Source organism: Gadus morhua, chromosome 4 (genome assembly GCF_902167405.1).
Source record: "Gadus morhua chromosome 4, gadMor3.0, whole genome shotgun sequence".
NCBI classification, from domain to species: domain Eukaryota; kingdom Metazoa; phylum Chordata; class Actinopteri; order Gadiformes; family Gadidae; genus Gadus; species Gadus morhua.
Window position 1 is genome coordinate 5,284,375 of NC_044051.1, and position 23,497 is coordinate 5,307,871.

At 46.7% G+C, this 23,497-nt stretch overlaps 1 protein-coding gene and 1 long non-coding RNA gene across 2 annotated transcripts; both read left to right on the top strand.

Moving 5' to 3' along the window:
• The first annotated feature begins 1,204 nt into the window (after window positions 1-1,204).
• Window positions 1,205-22,013, top strand: LOC115543115 (proline-rich extensin-like protein EPR1). Its single transcript, XM_030355668.1, has 11 exons — window positions 1,205-1,267; window positions 2,544-2,597; window positions 3,298-3,424; window positions 14,544-14,712; window positions 15,027-15,126; window positions 15,578-15,674; window positions 18,787-18,871; window positions 19,185-19,315; window positions 19,607-19,758; window positions 20,317-21,281; window positions 21,477-22,013. Exons 4-11 carry the CDS (start codon window positions 14,578-14,580, stop codon window positions 22,011-22,013), a joined length of 2,202 nt encoding a protein of 733 aa, XP_030211528.1. The 5' UTR covers window positions 1,205-1,267; window positions 2,544-2,597; window positions 3,298-3,424; window positions 14,544-14,577.
• LOC115542719 (uncharacterized) lies at window positions 6,867-7,356 on the top strand. The gene is made up of 2 exons (XR_003976604.1): window positions 6,867-6,936; window positions 7,148-7,356. It is a non-coding gene; the product is annotated as an uncharacterized LOC115542719 (long non-coding RNA).
• Window positions 22,014-23,497: the final 1,484 nt, after the last annotated feature.

Consider the following 23,497-nt stretch of genomic DNA (forward strand, 5'->3'; position numbering starts at 1 on the left):
AGGGGGGGCAGGGTAGATAATTGGCGGTAGAGTAAAAATATGCCATCAATTGTGCTTAAACATTTCATTCGTAGAACTGTTTTCAACAGACAAATAAACAGAAGTTCTTCACCATTGACAGCATTACTTAATGTGTTCAAAACCATTACTGTGTGTGTGTGTGTGTGTGTGTGTGTGTGTGTGTGTGTGTGTGTGTGTGTGTGTGTGTGTGTGTGTGTGTGTGTGTGCGTGTGTGTGTATGCGTGTGTGTGTTTGTGTGTGTGTGTGTGTGTTAATTCGCCCACTTGCTCGCTCCAGAACAACAGCAGCACAGAGCTGGAGCAGAAGTTCCAGAACAACCCCCAGGAGGTGGTGGAGTTCACCACAGGGTCCCAGACCTACACACTCAGCCTCCAGGGTGAGGCCACCGTTACCCACCCCCCCCACCCCCGAGCCACCCATCGGTGTACGGTACACCCCCATGAGCTGGTATTCTCATACGATGGGGGGGGGGGATGGGGACGTTGCCAGGGAGTTTCAACCCCTTGGACCAAAGAGGTTGCTGGTTCAAACCCCAAGCTCATTACATTAACATTTAGGGCAATTAGCAGACGATTTCATCCAAAGGGAGTAAGCGCCATACAACCACACATACTGGTCAGGAGAGGTTAGGGTGAGGTGTCTTGCTCATGGACACCTCGACACTAAGCTAGGAGCCAGGGATCGAACTAGCAACCTTCTGGTAACAACTCAAAATTATTAATGATCTGTTGTGTGAACTTTCTGTGAGTCACTCCAGACAGCCTCTGCTGGTTGACATAATTAAAACGTAGCATTATAAAAAATGTATTCCTTTGCATTTTGCAGGCAAGATCCAGACCAATAAGAGACACGGCACCAAGAGGGCGGTGAGGCGACGGCCACGCTTCCTGTCCTCCGCCGACGTGCTGGTCATCAGGACAAGGTGAGTTCCACCTGGAGGACGGACTGCCTCTCTGTTTGATTTTAGCGAAGTCAAACGTCTTGGTCCCGCTACACCACACTAAGATATTTTTTCAGCTGAGTACCCCCTTCACCGGCACAAAACATTTTGGGGAGAAAAATAAAGAAATAATATGAATAATATATGTGCGTTCTATTTGGCAGCGTAAACACGAACATTAAAAGGGTCACGTTCTAACCACTTGTCCTTTTTCTTTATTTTCTAGAGCTGGTTTTACTGGGGGTGGTGGTGCTACTGGGGGTGGTGGTGCTACTGGAGGTGATGGAAGGAGAAGCCCGCCTCGAGGTAAAGCAGAACGTTTATTTGATATTTTTATGTTTGTTGTCACAGCATGTTTTTTGAGTGAGTGAATCAGTACATTGGCGGCACGTGGCTCAGAGGTAGAGCGGGTTGGCTGTTTGGCGGGAGGTGATAGTTTGTTTACCCTGCTACTCCAAGCTGAGTGGCGAGGTGTCTCTGAGCAAGACACCCTAACTGCTCCCGACGAGCTGGATGTCGCCTTACGTGGCTGACACCACCATCGATGTGTGAATGTGTGCATGAATGGGTGAAAGTTGGGCAATATTATAGTTAATATTAAAGCTATACTGTACGATGTGAGAGAGCTAGCATGATTTGAAATTAAGTTCTCTTCGGAGTTCCGTTTAACTCCTCCCCCACCCTTCAGGACTCCCTGCCCCAACCCCTCGACACAGAGCCGTGCACGAGCGCTAATGCTGCTTACGGTTTACTTCAACGGCAACCATTGCGTCACTTTTCAGGCCATTCAACTCCCTCAGCTGTTGCCATCGCTGAAAAGCGAATCCAATTTTTATTCTCGTTTTTCCTCGAGCATTCTCTTACTTTTTTTTTGTTGCTGCCTTTTCATTTTCTGTCTTTCTTTTTCTTGCCTTTTTAAAAGGATGAACCGGGGCAAGTAACGGTGGCAGTGGTAACTTCTGTTTTTTTTCTTCCATCGTGTTAACGTTGTAGGCTCACTAGGTCTAGTCCACTGTCATGAACTACTATGACAACAACGCTTTCTTTGCCCTCCGTGAACGCGCTCAGGCCGGCTCAGGTTCGTACACAGAGGGGAGAGAACGCGCAGGCTTGTGATTGGTTCTTTATATTCGGGTACAATGTCTCCGATTGGTAAGCATTTTAACAGGTTTATAGCAGATACAGAATTCGTTTTTTTTTCGCTTCTTTTTCATTGCCCATAAGTTATTTATTGCTGTCAGGATGTAAAAACCAATTTCAACAACATATTAAAAAGTGCATATCACTGAAAATCGTACAATATGCCTTTAAGTGCTTTGAGTGGCCATTGGTTAGAAAAGCGCTGTATAAATGCAGTCCATTTACATTGATATATCTGAGTTTCAAAACAACAACGACTAAATATTATTTATGCAACACAGTGTCATAAATGTAATATATTATGACGTAATAAAAATTGTTTTAAGTGCAAAACGTTGTCTGTAGAACTACAGAACATCTTTAAAACCCATTTAAAACCTTACGTGGAAGTGCTCGTCCATGGATCTTAAAACAGTTGTTCATTGTTTGTTTTGTCTTTCAGATAAAATCAAGATTTGCCTGTTCTTCCTCGAAGGCAACTGTATCCACCCCAGAGGTGAGTTCAATCTACTGGATTGTTATTTTAGAACCAATCGTAAAACAGACAGCGTTCAAACCCGATGCCACCAGAGCACCAGAGTTGATCTGTTGTGTTAGTGTGGTGGCATTAATAATAACAACTTATCTAATTCACTTCAACTAGCTATAAGCAAAGAGGAATCGGAGAGACCAGGTCAAGTATAGATGGAGAGTTTATTGCAAACCCGCAAACGAGAGGTACAGCTCCTTATATCCCCAATCCTTACGAAATACAAAGTTGGACTTTCATCAAATATTGATGTGCATAGAATTTCCCATCAGGGTCATACTGTGTGGATGTCAGCATACTCTCATGTCTTCTGAATCCCAATGTGACCTTAGAACATATATTATCCTTATACAAACAGAGATGATGCACACGTGTGAATGTAAGCATTGTCTTCAGAGAGTACATCAAAATGGGAGTAGACTGGACTCTCTCACTGATGTGCCACATGGCACATCAGATGGGAATGAACTGGACTTACTCACTGGTGTCACATTGCACATAACATCTAGGCTAAAGGTGATCAGCTCTTTTCCACCATTAAAGTATTTATATGATATGTAGTCCTAATAATAATCATAGTTTAACATAGAATGTAAGGTTAATTTTTACCACATTAGCCTCATAAATCACTGATACATAATGAATTTTTCCTCTCTGTCTTCTTCAGAAAAATGTTTCGGAGCCCATTACAGTCTGCCTTACAGCTGGGAAGTTCTGGAGGGCAATCAGTGGACGCTGCTGGATAGCTCAGAGAAGATAGAAGAGGATTACTGTAACCCCAAAAAAACATATAGGTATGCAACACAGGAAAGTGTATAGATTTGAAGGTACTGATAGGACAAGGAGGCTGGAGTCGTTACAAGCAGACCTGCCACTGCTCTTACATCTCTAGTCAAAACCCTTTGGTTTAAATTAGCATACTCCATTTAATCCATATTTGAAACCCTTTTGGTTTAAATTTGTCTAGTCTGTTAAATCCAAGTTTGAAACCCTTTTTATTTAAATAATCTTACACTGTTAATCACAGTTTGAAACCGCTGTTGTTTCAATTAACTGACTCGGTTCAATACCAGTTCAAAACCCTTTTGGTTTAAATTTGCCTAGTCCGTTTAATCCCATCTTGAAACCGTTTTTGTTTGATTGACCCAACTCTGTTTAATCCCCATTTGAAACCCTTTTAGTTTGAATGAGCCAACATTGTTTAATCCCAGTTTGAAACCCTTTTTGCTGAAATGAGCCTACCCGGTTTAATACCGGTTTCAAACCCTTTTCTTTTTAAATTAGCCTAGTCCGTTTTATTCCAGTTTGAAACCCTTTTTGTTAAAATCAGTCTACTCCATTAATACCAGTTTGAAACCCTTTATGTGGAAATTAGCCTACTCCCTTTAATCCCAGATTGAAACCCTTTTGGTTGAAATTAGCCCACTCAGTTTTTTCCCAGTTTGAAACCCTTTTTGTTTAAATTAATCTACTCTGTTTGATCGCTGTTTGAAATCCATTTAGTTTAAATGAGCCTACCCTGTTTTATCATAATTTAAAAACCTTTTTGTTGCAATGAATCTTCTCCATTATTACCAGTTTGAAACCCTTTTTGTGGAAATTAGCATACTCTGTTTAATCCCAGTTTGAAACCCTTTTAGTTTAAATGACCCTTCTCTGTTTAATCCCAGTTTGAAACCCTTTTAGTTTAAAGGTTCCATGGCATATAAATATCACTTCACGGGTTTTTCTAACATTAACATGAGTTCCCCTAGCCTGCCTATGGTCCCCCAGTAGCTAGAAATGACATTAGGTGTAAAACGAGCACTGTAACACAAGTGTTGTACATTTCATTGTTATTTGGATAGACGTTCTGCTGTTGGTGTTATGGCGCATCACAAATCGGGTTCTCTGAAATCTCAGGTATTTCCACAACGAGACTCGCAGTGGGGGTTATCTCAGCCATGGTTGAGAAGGCACGTTTATACATTACAAATGTATAAACCCCCCCCCCCCCCCCCCCCGTTTTCAAAAATAACATTGTGCACACAACATCGTTTTCCAAAAAGTTGTCATTTACATCAACCCGCATAAATACGCTGTCAAGCGCCATTATAACTATGCCAAACCTATGGGCGGCAGTGTAGGGAGAAGGATAAAGCCATGCAGGCCAATCAGAATCCTCTGCATCAACAACAACAAATAACACAAGCGACTTCCTGATCCTTTCTAAAGAACAGTTTAATTCATTTTTCACAATTTACCGGCTCTCGTTTTGAAGAATAATCCCCTCGCCATTCGTTTCAATAGGAATCACAAAGGTCTACACTTTCAAGATTAGGGGCCCTATCTTGCATCCGGCGCAATTGACTTAATCACTGGAGTCAATCACGCAGAGCCTTCTTTTCCCTCCAGCGCCACGCGTCGGTAAATTAGGGAATAATCTTGCGCCCCAAGGGGTGGTTCGGCGAAAGGAGGAGGCGTGTTCTGGCGCAAACGTGCCCTGGTGCTATTTTGCAGTTTCAGAAACCACTTGGGCCACAAACCAGGAAATACCTGGTTTAAAGTCAGTGGCGCGTTGTTCAGATGCTATTTTAAGGGCGCATCCATAATGTTGCTTGTGCACCTCGCGCATACACTTTGCCTCTCTCATCTACCTAGCCATACATTCTTGGTAAATTACATGGGAAAGAACAGCTGATGCAGCGGTAATAAGTTGTACTTTTAAATCAATGCATCTGCAAACACCGTACAGCAAACACATATGTTCTTGACACAGACATTGTGTACATGCCCATAACTTTTAGGATTGATGAGAATTTGATCGTGAGACAAACGTTGTTTTGCCGCGAGTTAGTATTAAAAAGAATGAATGAATGCGGGCGCGCGTGTGTGTATGTGTAAAATAATTTATGAATGCAGGCGCGCGTGTGTGCGTCCATCTGTTTAAACGCACGCAAACTAAACACGTAACGCATAATATATTACATGGCAATGTATATTAACGGGGGGACCCATGCATATTCACAAGTCGATAACGATAATGCATACAATACTGATAAGAAACTGTTTATAATGTATTGCGTATATCATTAAATAGAACCACAGTTACCGCATATCATATGTTATATCATATCATAAGTTTTCTTTGCCGAAATGTATTTGAGGACTCTGTATTTCTGAAGTTGTGGAAGAAAACCTTATTCCATGTGTGAATCAGGCCATAGTATTTGGCCATAAACTGAGCAATTTGAAGTTTGAAATTCATGTGCATCTGTCACGTATTTTAAGCACAAAAGCTGCCCACACATAGCCACTAGGAAGCAGGGGCCGTATTACAGAAACTTCCTATCTTAAGTCCTAAGTTAAGATAGGAGAAGTGGAGATAGGATTTTTCTCAATTTGGTATTACAGAAACATATCCTATGTTAATTTAGGAATCCTATCTTATCGCAGGTTAAGATATCCTAAGTAGGCGATCTAGCATCGACATTCAGCTTTTATGTCTGTTACCTAGCAACTGATGAAACTTGTTGTCGGATCACGTCACTTCACAGCTGACAACTGTCATAATCCTAAAATATCCAAAAACAACTGCTAGCTATGGATGGGATTGGGAAAATACAACGTTGTGCCGAAAATTTTAAAGCGGACGAAATAGAAAAGTTGGTGAGTTTAGTAGAAAGCTCAAAGGAAATATTGTATGGGAAATTTTCTATGAGTCTGACCAAAGAAAAGAAAGACCAAGAATGGCTGAAAATAGCCGAAAAGGTGAGCACCGTATCAGGGATCAGTAGAAACGTTGAAAACGTCAAGAAAAAAATTACCACACTCACAAGTGACGTTAAGAAAAAAGCAACGTTCATTTGTAAAGACCGGAGAATTACCGGTGGTGGCAACTCTTCCGCTACCCCCCTGACACCGGCGGAGGACCGGATTCTGGGACTCCTCAGCAAGGCTGACTACGAGGGTAAGGCCAGTTTATAGACCTCCGTAAAGTGCTTTGTAGTCAACATATAAGATCGATCGGACGGCGAATTGCATTGCGTATCCGACATCCCGACGGAGAACTTTGTAGAGTGAATTCGCTTATGTCTATCTTATAATGTTTGACGTTCTCGTTCTCCCTGCTAGTGATTATGTTTCTTGACTTTATATTATAGCTGCTATGATATGATATATGATAAGAAAGACATACTAATTAACATTCTGGCTGTCCATGCAGGCATCGATGGAGGCTTTGAGACTGGGTTGCCAGTGGACTTCTTTGAGACCACAACTTCAGTCAGTGAAGTTGTTGAAGTCGATGCTACACAACCGCCTCCTGGTAAGATGTTAGGCTACTTGTAAGACGTTGTGATGATGATGACTTGGGGTCATATGTCAGCTAAACTGTCATTTATCTCGTCATTCATAATCTGTTTATAGCTTAAATGACATTACATGAATGTGCATACATTAAATCATCTAACATATCTGGCACCAGGATTATTTCCTTTTTATTGGTATGCTAATCAGAATTCTCTTTGTTTTTGCAGAAAAGAAAACACGTCCGCTGAAGTCATCACCAGAAACCCTTGCTCTGCTAGAAATTGAGAGGGAGAAGCTTCAATTATACAGAGAGAGAGTCGCCATAGAAAGAGAGCGACTCCTCCTTGAGAGGGAAACATTTGAATGGGAGAAGAGTAGGGCCAGAGTGTGCAAAAAATGTTTAACTGAAATATAAATGAATGAATTGTAATCTTGACCATTGTGTTGCTTCTATTTTTTAATTTAGTTTAAAAAAAATCTAATATTGATTAGATTTCTTGTGTTGATTCCATTGTAATGGACATCCTGTGCCTCTTCGGGGTGCTCCATATCCTGATCTGGTATGTCTGGATCTGGGAGGTTTGCCAGTCTGCAGATGTTGTGTAGCACAGCTGTCGCTTTGATGAACAGAACGACCTTCTCTGGAGTATATTGGAGATATCCACCACTCATGTCATGGCACCTCCATCTAACAGGAAAATATGCAGTTTTAGAAAGATCTTGCAATATGTCTTTAGTAGACCTAAGTATGCCCTGAGCTAGAGGGCCTTACAATGCACTCACACCTTCCAAATGAAACACACCATGCACAGACCTTTAACTACTTTTATGAATATACCTGCTCTTCCAGACTCCGAACAGACGTTCCACTCTTGCCCTGCATTTTTTGTGTGCTTGGTTGTATCTGATAATACAAAGCAAATATCATAAACTGAGTGTCCTAACAACACAAATGTAGGAATACTTATATATAAGCTATTTTTTTTTATTTAGCATACCGCATGTCTTGTGGTGTGCGCTCATTGGCTACTGGCGTCAAAAGAAAGGGTTTTAATGGGTAGCCAGAATCCCCAAGCAGCCATCCACTCAAACCACTTTCCCCCAGATACGTATTGATGTCACTGCAGATAGACTAGTTGTTACAACAAGTAAAACCACATTTCTAACAATATAGGCCTAGGGAAATAGTCTTAATCATATACGCCACCTTGTGTTGAAGACGAAGGCGTCATGACTTGACCCAGGCCACTTCGCTACTAAATGTCGGATGAGCATGTTATGGTCTCCTATTGCCTGAATATTGATCGCATGGTATCCTTTACGGCAAACATAGGTAGCTTCATCCTCTTTGGGCGCTTTAATTGGAAATAAGGATCCGTCCACCAGTCCTATTACACCCGGCATCCTTGCGTGTTCATAGAAGGCTTCCTTGATGATGTTGAGTTCATCACCCGTTGGAAACTTAATGTAACGTCGGGCTAATCCGCCAATGGCTTTTGCCACCTCAGTTAAATTACGCGACACTGCAGGTTGTGAAAGTTTACCTATATCGGCTACTTCGCTCTGAAAGTCACCTTTTGCAAAAAGTCTCAGCGCATTTGTCAGCTGTACGACAACAGGCAGAGCCCCATGACGGCGTGTCGGTCTCTCCAGAAAAGGTCGTAGCTCCTCGGCCAAACCCAGGATCATGGCCCGGGGAAGCCTGTACCGGCTTATAAGTGTTGTATCGCCGAAACGTAAAACATCGTTGGGATCACTCAAAAGCCTTTCCACAAACATATTTCGTAGATCCCCATTAGGCCTACGTCTACGATTTTGCTGCGCTATATGTAATAAAAGAGCAGCCATCTCGCTAATTTGTAACCGTAAATGACAGTTATGACAGTTGTGAGAGCTGATGGGTCGTCCTAAAGTTAGGACCGTTTATTTGGGATTTTGGTGATTTAGGATATTTCTGTAATACACATTTCCTATCTGGAGTTAAGATAAGAACACTGACTTTAGGATCGGACGTTCTGTAATGACTTTTCTCCTAAATCCGGTCCTAACCCTTGTTACCATAGTTACCAAACAGATAAGATAGGATTTACGAGTTAGGAAGTTTCTGTAATACGGCCTCAGGATCACAAGCTGCATTACCCACACATAGCCACTAGGAAGCAGGATTGAACACAAAAGCTGTAATTACTATACATAGCCACAAGGGGAGCAGGACCCAACTGAAAGCTGCAATAACTACTCCAGCCACAGATGGCAGCACCTTTAGACAGGTGAGGAAGCCGAAGCTAATACGTCACATAGGCCACGCCTACTAGGTATTAAATCAGGGCCTGGAGTCAACGAGAGCAGAAACATCCGGCAGTCCAGACTTGCGAGTTAGATACAGAGGCTGGCTGTTTGTCGCTCACACTCATGTTCGATACAATTCCCCTCCTTTTGCTTCATAGTTACCATACCGAAATACTTTAACAAATAAAGTGAGTTAAAAGCAATCCGGATTGGACTACTTTCTTCAAGAATACGGCACATCGGAGACTGCAGACGCGCTGTCAAAATATCAACTCGTCAGATTCAAATGCGCTCATGGCTCTTAAAGGGGATTAGAGCTGGCACTCTCATTGGTTAATTGCACGTTACGCCCAACCACACCCACGGGTAATTAGTCTACTTCAGACCAACCATTTTTAGATCGGGACTGGGGAGGATGCTAGCGCTCTCTGTTTTAAATCTTTTTAGTCTTTTAAACTTTTCACTTTACGCGTCCGACCAGTGGACCTTTTCAAATCTAGCGGTTGCCTACCTGTTGCTGCTAGCACACTACCTGCAGTGTACTTTTTCCACCGTTGCCGCCGGCACCACTATGTTGAGTTACTCCGTCGACCAGCTGATGAATCTCAAAAAATTTCTTCACCCCACCGGACATTACAACTATATCCACAGAGGCTCCCGAAAAAAGTTCCTCAACCCACAGAAAAGTCCTTCCATACCGGCTATCTGGTCACTGTCACGTAGTTGTCGCACCTCACAGACGTCATCAGAGCGTTGTCTCCTACTGGATAAGTCGTTTGGGCATCTCCATGGCAACACCTCTCAGGGAGCTGGATGGAAAACGGGGAGTGGATTCTAGTCTGCTACGTCCACTGCCAAGATTCAACCTGGTCTCACAGGAATCCGTGAAATGACTACAGACGAATAACACGAAATCCGTGGACACATCACGGAAACTTGCATTTCGCTCCAATGCAAGTTAATGACGCTGATGTTCCGTGGCTCACACACGGATCCCCGTTTCAACGAGCGAGTCGACTACGGGGGCTTAACTCAAAACCCGGGGTGGTCTCACTGAAACACTTAAATTGTCCTTGTTGTGTCCACGGAAGTTGCTCCAATGCAAGTAAATGACAATGATATTCCGTGGCACACACACAGATTCCCGTTTCAATCTGTGTGTGTGCTCCCGTTTCAATCTGTGTGTGTGCCACATTTGACCACAGCGGGGGCTTAACTCAAAATCCGTGGTGGTCTGATGGAATCACTTCAATTGTCCGTGATGTGGCCACGGAATTTGCTCCAATGCAAGTAAATGACACTGTTATTCCGTGGCTCAACACGGATATCGGCGTGTTTCCGTGATGTGGCCACGGATTTCGAGTTAAGCGTCCGACCGTAGTCATTTCACGGATTCCTGTGAGACCATGTTGCAAGATTCATTGCTTCATCCAGCAGCAAAATTGAACTTTTTAACGCCCAATCAATCAGCAACAAATCCTGCCTAATACATGATCATACTGGATAAATGTCTGGATTTTATGTACATCACAGAGACCTGGCACCAACCAGATACTTTCTCCTCCTTAAATGAGAGCTGTCCCCCAGGATATAGATACCTCCAGAAAGCCCGCAGTAAAGGTTGTGGTGGCGGCCTGTCAGTCATCCATCGCAGTGATCTGGAGTTATCTCTGCAGCCCCTGCCTGAACTCTCTTCATATGAATGCCTTGCTTTTAAATGTAAACCCCCTTCCTCCGTGCTGTTCCTCCTTATTTACCGACCACCAAAACTGAACACATCTTTCATCCCTGAGATGTAAACTCTCCTCACAACTTTCTGCACATCCTCTGCCAATGTTATCATTTCAGGTGATATGAACATCAACGTCGACACCCCCTCCTGCCACTTTGCTGCTGAATTTCTTCAACTATTGGACTGCTTTAATCTAAAGCAACTTGTTGATGGCCCCACACACACCAGGGGGCACACTTTGGACCTGGTCATCGCAAACTCTGCCCCTCTCACTAACCTGCAGGTGTATGACCTTGGTGTCTCTGACCACAAGATAATTTATATGGAGTTGCCATCCTCATCCAGCCTCTCAAAGCCTAGAAGAAATATCAGCTTTAGAAACCTCAAAAACATTAACCAAGAACACCTGGCAGCAGACTTTAAGCTTCTCTCCACACTCTTCTCATCAGCCGACGAAGCAGTGGACTACTACAACAGCCATCTGAGTAGCCTCCTGGATCACCATGCACCTGTTAAAATCAGAGCAGTCACCTTCACCCGCCCAGCGCCCTGCTTCTCAGATGGGCTGCGGAAGATGAAGGCAGCAGGGCGAGTCCTTGAGCGGCGATACAAAACATCTGGCCTCACTGTTCACAATCAAATCTTCTGGGAGCATCTACTACAGTATTCAAAGTCTCTTAAAGAGGGACTTCACTTTTTTACTCTGACGCCATCAGAAACAATCCAGGAAATTCCAAACAGCTCCTCTTAACTGTCAACCATCTTCTCAAACCACAATCCCTCCCACTTACTGGCACCACAGAAGAACAGTGAAATCACTTCATGGACTTTTTCAAATCAAAGATTGAAAATATTCGCTCTGCTCTTTCCAGTCCTCCCACCCAAACCGTTCCCCCATATACATATGCCATCTCACAACCCCTAAACTGCTTTCCTGTGGTTTCATCAGAAGAGGTGCAGAACATCATCAGGAAGATGAAACCCTCCACCTGTGCCCTGGACCCTCTCCCAACCTCCCTGGTAAAAACCCATATCACTGTCTTCAGTCCCGTGATCACCTGTTATAAATCACTCTCTCCAAACTGGTCACATCCCCCCCCTCTTCAAGAAAGCCATAATCAGACCATTGCTCAAAAAACACCCCCTTGACCCAGAAGTCCTATCACACTACAGGCCCATCTCCAATCCCCCTTCATATCCAAAGTACTTGAGAAAGCAGTTGCCACCGGCCTTCAAAACCACCTCAAACTAAACAACCTCTACGATAAATTCCAGTCCGGTTTCCGCTCCGCCCACAGCACAGGAACTGCACTCGTAAGAGTTACAAACGACCTCCTGAGGTCATCCGACGCTGGCTCCCCTCACCTTCTTGATCTCTCTGCTGCTTTCGACAGTCGACCATGACATTCTACTAAACCGCCTCCACCTCACCACTGGACTCACTGGCACTCCCCTCAGCTGGTTCCAGTCATACCTCACAAACCGGATAGAATGCATCTCCCTGGGTCCCATCAAATCGAACCCACACACAGTCACTTGCGGTGTCCCCCAGGGTTCAGTCCTTGGGCCCATCCTCTTCATCCTCTACCTCATCCCCCTTGGCCGGTCATCAGCCGCCATGGTTTTTCATTCCATTGCTATGCCGACGACACACAGCTCTATTTCAATGCCACGGCTGCCAGCCCACCTTCAACGTCACCGTCATCCCCATCAAAACTCCCCACGTGCCTGGAGGAGATAAAGGTATGGATGGAGCACAATTTCCTCCAACCCAACAGCTCAAAAACCGAAGCCATCCTGGTCGCCACCTCTCACCAGACCAAATCATCATCCATAACCAGCATCACTGTTTCTGGCTCAAATATCCCTCTCTCATCAACAGTCACAAATCTTGGTGTAAAAATTGACCTCCAACTCACTTTTGAATCAAATATCAACCACCTCTGCAAGACCTCCTTCTATCACCTCCGCAACATTTTCAAACTCCGCCCCATTCTCTTCCTCTCAGACTCTGAAAAACAAGTTCATGCCTTTATCTCCTCCAGACTGGACTTTTGTAACGCACTACTCATCGGGATCCCTAGCATGAGCCTGCAGAGGCTCCAATACATACAAAACTCCGCAGCTAGGATCCTGATGAGAGTGCGCAAGCATGAGCACATTACCCCATCCTCCACTCACTCCACTGGCTTCTGGTTTCCACCAGGATGTAACCCTTTGAGATCTTCAGATGAAAAGGGCACTATAATGAAATGTATTATTATATTATTTATAGATAGGCGCCGGGCGCAAGACTCATTTTTTGCGCCGGTAAACTAGCGACATCACCATAGAACCGCCCACAAAGCAACTTGCGCTTGGCGCTTCTCACTTGCGTTTCAGACCGTTAAAATAGGGCCCAAAGTGTACATATTTATAATTTGAAATTCATCCGAGGGTCTGACTCTATAGCATATAACCGCGTTTTCGGAATACAATTTAATGTAACAGTAAGCTGACAACATCGCAACTGCAAATGAACAACACGGAGATAACCATGGCAACCAGTCAAACCAATTTTCTTTTGCAATCATTCTGCGCGCGCATCCGCCGTGTTGATGAACAAATAATCCCCCTATATGGCGTGAGATTCGTTCGTGTGGAGAGACAGCGGGCGCTCACATGACGTGAAGCGTTTTCTGGCATAATGTGACACTTGAGAACCTAAAACCCCGTTTCTCTTAGTTGGCACGACAACACATAACAGGTGTTATCAGAAATCTCCCCTTTGGTTGTAAACGGGGCCTTAGTCCCCGAATGCTGAATGCTGCCTGCTGCCGATGGACAACAACAATCGCTGGCAGCAATCCTTTTCTCCTCCATGCCGCGGTTCAGTCTACTTCAGATTGATGTGGAAGTGGAAGAACCAGAGACGTCGGAGAACCCAACGCAGTCGTTTTCAGATTCATAATATCGTCTGGAGGCGCACACAGCTTTTGGCCATGACAATATATATTATATGATATAAATATCCCCGTGGAATAGGATATTATTTAGATAGAGAGCTCCAGGACTCCCGCCCGGAGCACCCGGAGTGTTCTAGAATATTTACAGAACACGGCCGAATGCTGTGTGTGTGCCTCGCCATTGCAATGCATCCAATGTAAAATGAGTGCATAGTACCGTGACCGCAAGCTGCTCAGGGCCACACCCCCACCCTCCATCTTGACCCGCCTCTAATAAACGGCATGTTTGTGGAAAGCTCATTGTGGGACTGGCTCGTAGTGGCTGTAATTCGGCTCCAAGGCTGAATTTCTAGAACGTCTTCAAGTACAGTATTAGGGGCCCACTAACAGCTATATAAAATCATTCATAATTAGTATGCCATGGGATCTTTAAATGAGCCGGTTTAATCCCAGTTCAAAACCATTTTAGTTTAAATAAGCCTACTCCGTTTAATCCCAGTTTGAAACCTCAGTTTGCTTCTGTTGATTTCTAGTATCCCTTAAATCCTGTCTATTTTTCATCATTGAATTGGTTAAACAAATGTTGTGTGGCGTTTTTATGCTGTACTTCTCTCTAAACCCACATACTGAGGGTCAACGGTGTGATGTTTCCTGCAGCACGGTCGATGTAGAAGCGGTGTGCTTTGGCACCATGACGTGTGGACTCCAGAAGGCCAGGCGTCTCTCCTCCATCTCCTCAGTCCTCATGCCTACCCTCCTACTCGCCACTGAGTGGCTCTGGTACTGGGAGGAAGGGAATGGGAACTGGAACCAGTACGATTCACCGGTGAGTTCAGCACCATTGCAAAGCGGCGCCTTTAGTAGAGTACCTGCAAAGAGGGGCAGGCTAGATAATTGGCGGGAGAGTAAAAATATGCTATCAATTGTGCTCAAATATTTTATTCGAAGAACTGATTTGAACAAATAAACAGATATTCTTTACCAAAGAACGCATGTGTTTAAAACCATTACTCTGTGTGTGTGTGTGTGTGTGTGTGTGTGTGTGTGTGTGTGTGTGTGTGTGTGCGTGTGCGTGCATATTGGTGCGCGTGTGTGCATGTGTGTTTGTGTGTGTGTTCGTTTGCCATTTGCTCTCTCCAGCCCAACAGCAGCACAGAGCTGGAGCAGAAGTTCCAGAACGACCCCCAGGAGGTGGTGGAGTTCACCGCAGGGTCCCATGCCTACACACTCAGCCTCCAGGGTGAGGCCACCGTTACCCCCCCCCCCCCAGCCCTCGACCCACCCATCATTATACACCCCATGAGCTGGCATAGATTGTCATACGACGGGGGAGGGATTGTGACGTTGCTAGGGAGTTTCAACCCCTTGGCAGAAAAGGTTGCTGGTTTAAACCCCAAGCTCACTGCATTATCATTTAGGGCAATTAGCAGACGCTTTCATCCAAAGGTTGTAAGCGCCATACAACCATACACATTTGTCATTTGAGGTTAGGGTGAGGTGGCTTTCTCATGGACACCTCAACACTCATTTAGGAGGAGCGAGGGATCGAACTAGCAACCTTCTGGTATCAAGTCAACCCTTTATCAATGATCTGTTATGTGAACTCTCTGTGAGTCGCTCCAGACAGCGTCTGCTGGATGACTCAGTTGAAACGTTGCATCATTAGATTTGAATTTCTTTGCATTTTGCAGACATGATCCAGACCAATAAGAGACACGGCACCAAGAGGCTGGTGAGGCGACGGCCTCGCTTCCTGTCCTCTGACGACGTGCAGGACATCAGGACAAGGTGCGTTCCACCTGGAGGACGGACGAGAAGAGAAGTCAAATGTCTTGGTCCCGATACACAAGTGGCTCTCAAACTCTTTCTACTAGTGTACCCCCTCTAATATTTTGTTTTTGCCAAGTAAAATAAAAATGTGTGAAAATATGTATGGAAACATGGACATTAAAATGTTCACGTTAAATAAGGTTTTCTATTATCTATTATATTATTCAAAATTTAAAGTTGCTCAGGGTGAAAAAAATCCCATGGCATGAATATTTCAATTTCTGAGGTTTTCTAACATTAATATGAGTTCCCCTAGCCTACCTATGCTTCGACAGCAGCTAGAAGTTTTGTTGGGTGTAAAACGAGCACTAGGCATTCTGCACTGCCTTTGAAAAAACAAAGCTCATACGCGCCGTTTTGGAATTTTCCCAGTATCTCTTCATAAGGTGAGATGCCACCTCCCCTCTTTCTGCCTTGTCAGCCCAGAGAACTTGGCCCACCAATGAGATACGACGTGCGAGCGCCACGTGTGTGTGTGTGTGTGTGTGTGCGTGTGTGTGTGTGTGTGTGTGTGTGTGTGTGTGTGTGTGTGTGTGTGTGTGACACTTGCGTTACAGTGTGTGTGATTACACACACTGTAACGCAAGTGTCTTTGTTATTTGATTGGGATAACCGTTCTGCTGTTGAGTCGGACTCTGTCTCTGATATTTCCACAATGAGACTCGTAGAAGGGGTTACCTCAGCCATGGTTGATATGGAATTGGGGGAAAGGAACTTTAGCTGTTAAGGAACGGGGCGAAGGGGACCCAAGCGCTGGACACAGGGAGGCAGAGACGGGGTAAAAGGAAACAGGGTTTATTGGGTGACGGGGAAGGTGACAAGCTGGGGCGAAGCAAGCGGTACGGTTCGACAGACGCCTCTCGGTGGACGCCCAACAACAGACGGGTGATCCCGATGGAAGTCCCGGATGAGCGAGGCATCCAGAGTACGACTCCGGGGAACCCAGGAGCACTCCTCAGGACCATACCCCTCCCAGTCGACGAGGTATTGGTGACCCCGGCCGCGGCGTCGTACCTCCAGATGGGTGGATTGGGGGCGGAGCTGGGAGAGACAACAGGCTGGTGGAGACGGGCTTGACCTGGGAGACGTGGAAGGTCGGATGTACACGGAGGGATGGGGGAAGTCAGCACAGGGGTTGATAATAGTCTTGATCTCAAACGGGCCGATGAAGCAGGGGGAGAGTTCGGGAGGAACTCCCTTCAAGGGAAGGTTCCATGCCCGAAGCCACACCCTCTGCCCGGGAGCGTACTGGGGGGCAGGTAGACGGTGCTTATTGGCCTGCCATTGGGAGCGGGAGGATGCGCGGGGAAGCACAGCGCGTGTGCGCTTCCAAGTGCGCTGGCACCTGCGCATGTGGACCTGGACCGACGGGACTGAGATCTCGACCTCCAATTTGGGGAACAGGGGTGGTTGGTAGCCCAGTGAGGCCATGAACGGGGATAAGCCGGAGGATGCGTTGACTAGCGTATTGTCGGCATACTCTGAGAAGCTGAGAGTTCCAGGAGGAGGGACTGGCGTGGGAGGTACAGTGGAGCGCTGCCTACATCTCCTTGTTTGCCCGCTCTGATTGTCTATTGGACTGGGGGTGGAACCCGGAGGAAAGGCTGGGTGTGGCCCCTAGAGGCCCGCAGAACGCATGCCACACGTGAGAGGTGAACTGGGGACTGGGGAAACGATGTCCGCAGGGATGCCATAAAGGCGGAACACGTGCCTGACCAGGAGATCTGCTGGCTGTCTTGAGGAGGGAAGCTTGGGAAGAGCGACGAAGAGCGACGAAGAGCGACGAAGAGCGACGAAGAGCGACGAAGTGCGCGGCCTTGGAGAAAAGTTTGATCACGGTGAGGATGGTGGTGTTGCCCTCAGACGCGGGCAGACCGGTGACGAAGTCCAGGGCAATGTATGACCACAGCCGGCTAGGAATGGGTAGGGGCCGAGGCAGACCGGAACGGGGACGGGTCGAGGTCTTATTCCGGGCGCCAACAATGATCGACAATAAACGCACGGACGTCTGCGTCCATGGTAGACCAACAAATCGGCAGCGGATGAAGTCCAAAGTGCGGGCGATTCCTGGGTGGCAGGTGAGCTTGGAGGAATGGACCCTGACCAGTACCCTGGACCGTACAGCGTCCGGGACGAACAAGAGATTTGGGGGCCGGGGCCTGGCTGCTGTCTCTGCGCGAGGCGTACCGCGGACTGAGTGTGAGTGTGGCGATCTGACAAGCGGGGGGCAGGATGGTTTCGGGATCAGTACAGGGGTCCTCGGGGGAGTACAGGCGGGACAGGGCAACCGGCTTAACGTTCTGGGACCCGGGACGGTGGGTGAGGGAGAAATTGAAACAACCAAAGAATAAGGCCCACCTGGCCTGTCGAGAATTCAATCTCCTAGCAGACTGAATATAAGCCAGGTTGCGGTGGACGGTCCAAACTATAAATGTGCTCCGTGCCCTCCAGCCAATGTCGCCACTCCTCCAAGGCGAGCTTGACGGCCACGAGCTTGCGGTTGCCGACGTCATAATTGAAGTGACAAATTTGCCTTATTGTGTGCAGTAGAATTTTGATGCATCGCAATGCATCACAATGCATCGTGGAATCGAATTGAATATAATCGTTACCTGGTGAATCTTAATCAAATCGTGAGGGCAGTGCCAATGCACACCCCTAGTGTTTAACGTGGTCTTTCACTCGTCTCCCTCCCGGATAAGGACCAAGTGGTATGCGTTGCGCAGATCTAATTTGGTGAAAACCACGGCTCCGTGGAGGGGAACGAACCGTGATATGGTTCGGTTATTTACCGTGATATCGTTCGGTAGTTGATACAGGGACGAAGCGAGCCATCCTTCTTCCCGACAAAGAAGAATCTCGCTCCTACTGGTGAAGAGTGATTGCTCCAGTCAGGCAACTTTGTATCGCCAGATCTGCCGTCACACCTCTGTCCTAACATTGATCCTCATATTTCAGTGAGACACCCACTTTTACATCGGGCACTTTGGACCACTGCCCATAAAATAGACACAGAACGGGTCCTTTCTATTACGCTTCAGATGAAGTTATTGTTATTTTTTTATTTCAGTAAAAGCCCTCCAAATGGTCCACCAAATGTCCAAGCTTTTCCCAGACACTGGGACAAGACCCAGGTTCCTGATATTGGATACAAGGTAATTATAATCCTTTTTATAGGGTTACATAGAAGGGTTACATGCAAGAACATTGCCTGCCTTTTTAGGTCGAGATCATAAATTCCATGTGCTTTTAGAATATTTTATTCATTATTAGAGAGATGTTGTTAACTGTATTCAGATTTGTATCAAGTATTGATGGTGATGACATCCTGGTGATTAATACAGTTAGGATGTATTTAAAAAGATTAGTAAATAGTATTTAAAAAGATGAGTCTCATGACATACACCTTTGGGTTGTTCTAACTGTCCTCAAGGGTAAATTAAGAGTTCTCTCCTCTGTCTCTGGTAGAAAGTACTGCTGCAAGATTCATCAACAGAATACAAGGAGGTGGAGACACTGTTTCGTCAGACGATGACCGCCTTTGACATCGTGAAGATCGAGAGAATTCAGAACAAGTGTCTCTGGGACCAATTTCAGTTGTACGTCGGTTGGTCGGAAAAGCCGTAGAATGGCAGACACAAGGGACTCAAAACGATAACGCTTATTATGATCAACTGTAATTTTAACCAGTTTTTTTAAACTTTGCATTATCGGTTGGATCATGCTTTTATAACGTTATCTTACGTTATAACATTATCTTATCTTTATAACGTTATCGGTATTTTTTGCAACGCTTTATAACAGTATAAAAAAAGTGAGTTTTTATAACGAAAACGCAAATAATGATCCACTGTAATTTGAACCTTTTTTTTATCTTGTTTTTTTAAAAGGCAAAGGGAACAAATGAAGAAAAGGAATGGGGGCCGTAGTGTGGCCGAGAGGAAGCTGTTCCACGGCACAGACTCCAAGTTCATCAACGCCATCTGCTGTTCGAACTTTGACTGGCGGATCTGTGGAACCCACGGGACCTCCTACGGCAAGGGTGAGCTAACTGTTACGACAACGCTGCAGGACTTAAAGGTGCAGTGTGTACGATGAGGGGCATCTAGCAGAACAGACTTGGCAAAGATTTTATATTCATAAGTGTGTTTTAGTTATTGTATAGCCCATAAAAAAATATCGTTGTTAATTTGACAATGAGCCCATGCCGTGGAGACGGCGATGCTTCTACAGTAGCCTAGGACGGACAAACTGCTCCAGAATTTAGAATTTAGGTTTAAAATGTTAAATCATAATCGCTGCCATACTTCGATATCAAACTATGAGCTAAAGCTGGTCAATACCTACCATGTCTTTTGAAAGGGAAAGGTGATGGAGGGGTGATATTCGGTTGGTTGCAATCTGCAACCTCACCTCTAGATGCCACTAAATCCTACAGACTACTACTTTAACAACTGACACTCTTGTCACTCTTCCTCCTCCTCTCCTCTTTCTCCTCCTCTCTTTCTTCTCCTCTATCTCCACCTCGGTCTCCACTCCTCTTCCCTTCTCTCCTCTCCTCTGTCTCCCCTCCTCTCCTCGTCTCTCTCCCCATCCCCAGGCAGTTACTTTGCCCGGGATGCCAGCTACTCCCACAAATACACCGGGCACACCTCGACGGTCCACTCCATGTTCGTGTCCCGGGTGCTGGTGGGTCACCACACCCGGGGCGCGGCCGGCTACGTGCGCCCGCCCTCCAAGGACGGCGGGGACACCCTCTTCTATGACAGCTGCGCCAACAACATCCACTCACCCTCCATCTTTGTCGTCTTCGACCGGCCTCAGATCTACCCGGAGTTCCTGCTCACGTACAAGGAGAAGGCTGCGGTCATGGACAACTTGTGGTCCGGGTTACTGATCGCCGTCGCCGCCGCACCGGTGGTAATACCCACACCTGTGGTGATACCCACGCCTGTGGTGATATCCACGCCTGTGGTGAAACCCACGCCTGTGGTAATACCCACGCCTGTGGTGAAACCGACGCCTGTGGTGATACCCACGCCTGTGGTGATACCCACGCCTGTGGCGATACCCACGCCTGTGGCAATACCCACGCCTGTGGCGAAACCGACGCCTGTGGCGATACACACGCCTGTGGCGATACCCACGCCTGTGGCGATACCCACGCCTGTGGCGATACCCACGCCTGTGGTAATACCCACGCCTGTGGTGAAACCTACGCCTGTGGTGAAACCGACGCCTGTGGTGATACCCACGCCTGTGGCGATACCCACGCCTGTGGCGATACCCACGCCTGTGGCAATACCCACGCCTGTGGCGAAACCGACGCCTGTGGCGATACACACGCCTGTGGCGATACCCACGCCTGTGGCGATACCCACGCCTGTGGCGATACCGACGCCTGTGGTGAAACCGACGTCTGTGGCGATACCGACGCCTGTGGCGATACCCACGCCTGTGGCGATACCCACGCCTGTGGCGATACCCACGCCTGTGGCGATACCAACGCCTGTGGCGATACCCACGCCTGTGGCGATACCCACGCCTGTGGCAATACCCACGCCTGTGGCAATACCCACGCCTGTGGTAATACCCACGCCTGTGGCAATACCCACGCCTGTGGTAATACCCACGCCTGTGGTGAAACCGACGCCTGTGGTGATACCCACGCCTGTGGTGATACCCACGCCTGTGGTGAAACCCACGCCTGTGGTGAATCCCACGCCTGTGGTGAATCCCGCGCCTGTGGTGAAACCCAAGCCTGTGGTGAAACCCAAGCCTGTGGTGAAACCCAAGCCTGTGGTGAAACCCAAGCCTGTGGTAATGCCCACTCCTGTGGTGAAACCCACGCCTGCACCCAGAACCAAGCCCCCGCAGCAGTTCACTGGCGCTTTCTCGTACTTGAATGGCGTCCCTCTGCCACAGCCCTTCCGCCCCCTCACAACAGCCCTACCCAGCCCCCCCCCGCCCACGTCTGTGCCCAGAACCAAGCCCCCGCAGCAGCTCACTGGCGCTTTCTCGTACTTGAATGGCGTCCCTCTGCCACAGCCCTTCCGCCCCCTCACAACAGCCCTACCCAGCCCCCCCCCGCCCACGTCTGTGCCCAGAACCAAGCCCCCGCAGCAGCTCACTGGCGCTTTCTCGTACTTGAATGGCGTCCCTCTGCCACAGCCCTTCCGCCCCCTCACAACAGCCCTACCCAGCCCCCCCCCGCCCACGTCTGTTCCCAGAGCCACGCCCGCACATCGCATCCCTGGCGCTTTCTCGTACTTCCCGCCGCCACACTCTGCCCCCTAACAACAGCCCTTCCCCCCCCCACCCTCCGCTTGCGAGAAGGGGGCTAGGGGGCTCTGGGGGGCTTTGGGGTCTGGACCCGTCGTTCTAATCTGGAAAGCCTGAGGTTTAATAATAAGCATATGTATTGATGTACACAAAAATTATGCAAAGTACACAGAGAAAATTGCTCCATGGTAACCGTGGGATGCATACGATATGTGCAACAAATACATTTATAACATAGCTCTTCTCAATGCTATAGAATGCTCCGTTCCCTTGCATGGGCCTTCCTGATTCACGTCTTTCATATCACTCCGCAAGTCTTCTGGTAACTTACCAACTCCAGCGTATTAGGTTGCTAAGCAACGTTCACGTCTTTGACTGACTATTTCTCTGCTGATCAACTCTACGAATGGCAATAACAAATAAATTGTAAAGAAACACACCGTGTGAGGTTATTTTTTCATTTTGGCAAGTAGCCGTGTTATCAGTGTTATGTTTACATGTGTAATAAGCGGGATAATGTATAGAACATCGCCGATCATTATCGAAATTAACCCCCTTCAGGGCGAATCGAGACACTTCCGCTTCGCGTCGGTGTCCTGTTCGCCCTGTCTGCGCTTATTTTCCCGATAATGACTGGCGTTCAATACATTATCCCTTACATATCACATAACATTTTGTAAAGTATGGAAAAAATGTATAAACGGTAGCAAACTTTAAGAGAAAAATGAGTGTAGTAATGATAATTACTACACTTGGGTGTAGAAGGTGTAGAAGTATGCTACTCCGTATCCTTAATCCGTAATCGGACTCCGTAACTACGGAGACCCTTCGAACATCGGCAGTTCTCCGTCGGGATGTCGCATACGCGATGCAATTCGCCGCCCAAATCATCTTAGATGCTGACTACTAAACATGTAAACTGTGTTGAAAATTTACTTCCAAAGGTTTTCAAATCTAATTCGGTGCTTTATTAGTCCTTACTGTACAAAGTAAATGAGGTGCGAAAGTGAAACCGGTAAAAGGGATTCCGAAAAAGATTTTGTGAGAGGACCAATCACAGCCCTTGCCGTCTCCATCCATCTCCGTAAGCATCGACGGATAGTTTAAAAAAATTGGATGTGCACGTAGAGCTACGGAGCGGCTCAGCGACAGGCTCTCCGTCGACGGAGATGGCTTTCTGTGTCTACGTACAGCACTTTATGGAGGACTATAAAGGGCTCTTTATGGTTCCATGTTCATGCAACGCTAGGGGGTTACGGACCCCTTACGTCCTTGCGGACCCTTGTTGGGTCTACCGCAAGGGCCGGAGGAGTGCCTCCCAAAAATCAGAACCTTCCGTTGAGGCGACTCATCAGCAAGGGCTGTGATTGGTCCGCTTACTAAAACCCAACGAAGAACCATAAACGTTCACGACGGCGTCGAAGCGTCTGCATAGTCTGTGAACGTGTGTCCATAATCAGCACTTAACTACACCTAAGGAAAACCAACCGTCGCTGTAG

What these genes read in the sequence shown, in the direction of transcription:
- LOC115543115 (XM_030355668.1), top strand. Translation starts at nt 14,578, where the DNA reads ATGACGTGTGGACTCCAGAAGGCCAGGCGTCTCTCCTCCATCTCCTCA. An exon ending in GGAACCAGTACGATTCACCG is followed by an intron (nt 14,713 to 15,026) that starts GTGAGTTCAGCA and finishes TGCTCTCTCCAG; the next exon opens with CCCAACAGCAGCACAGAGCT. An exon ending in CTGTGGCAATACCCACGCCT is followed by an intron (nt 21,282 to 21,476) that starts GTGGCAATACCC and finishes GTGAAACCCAAG; the next exon opens with CCTGTGGTGAAACCCAAGCC.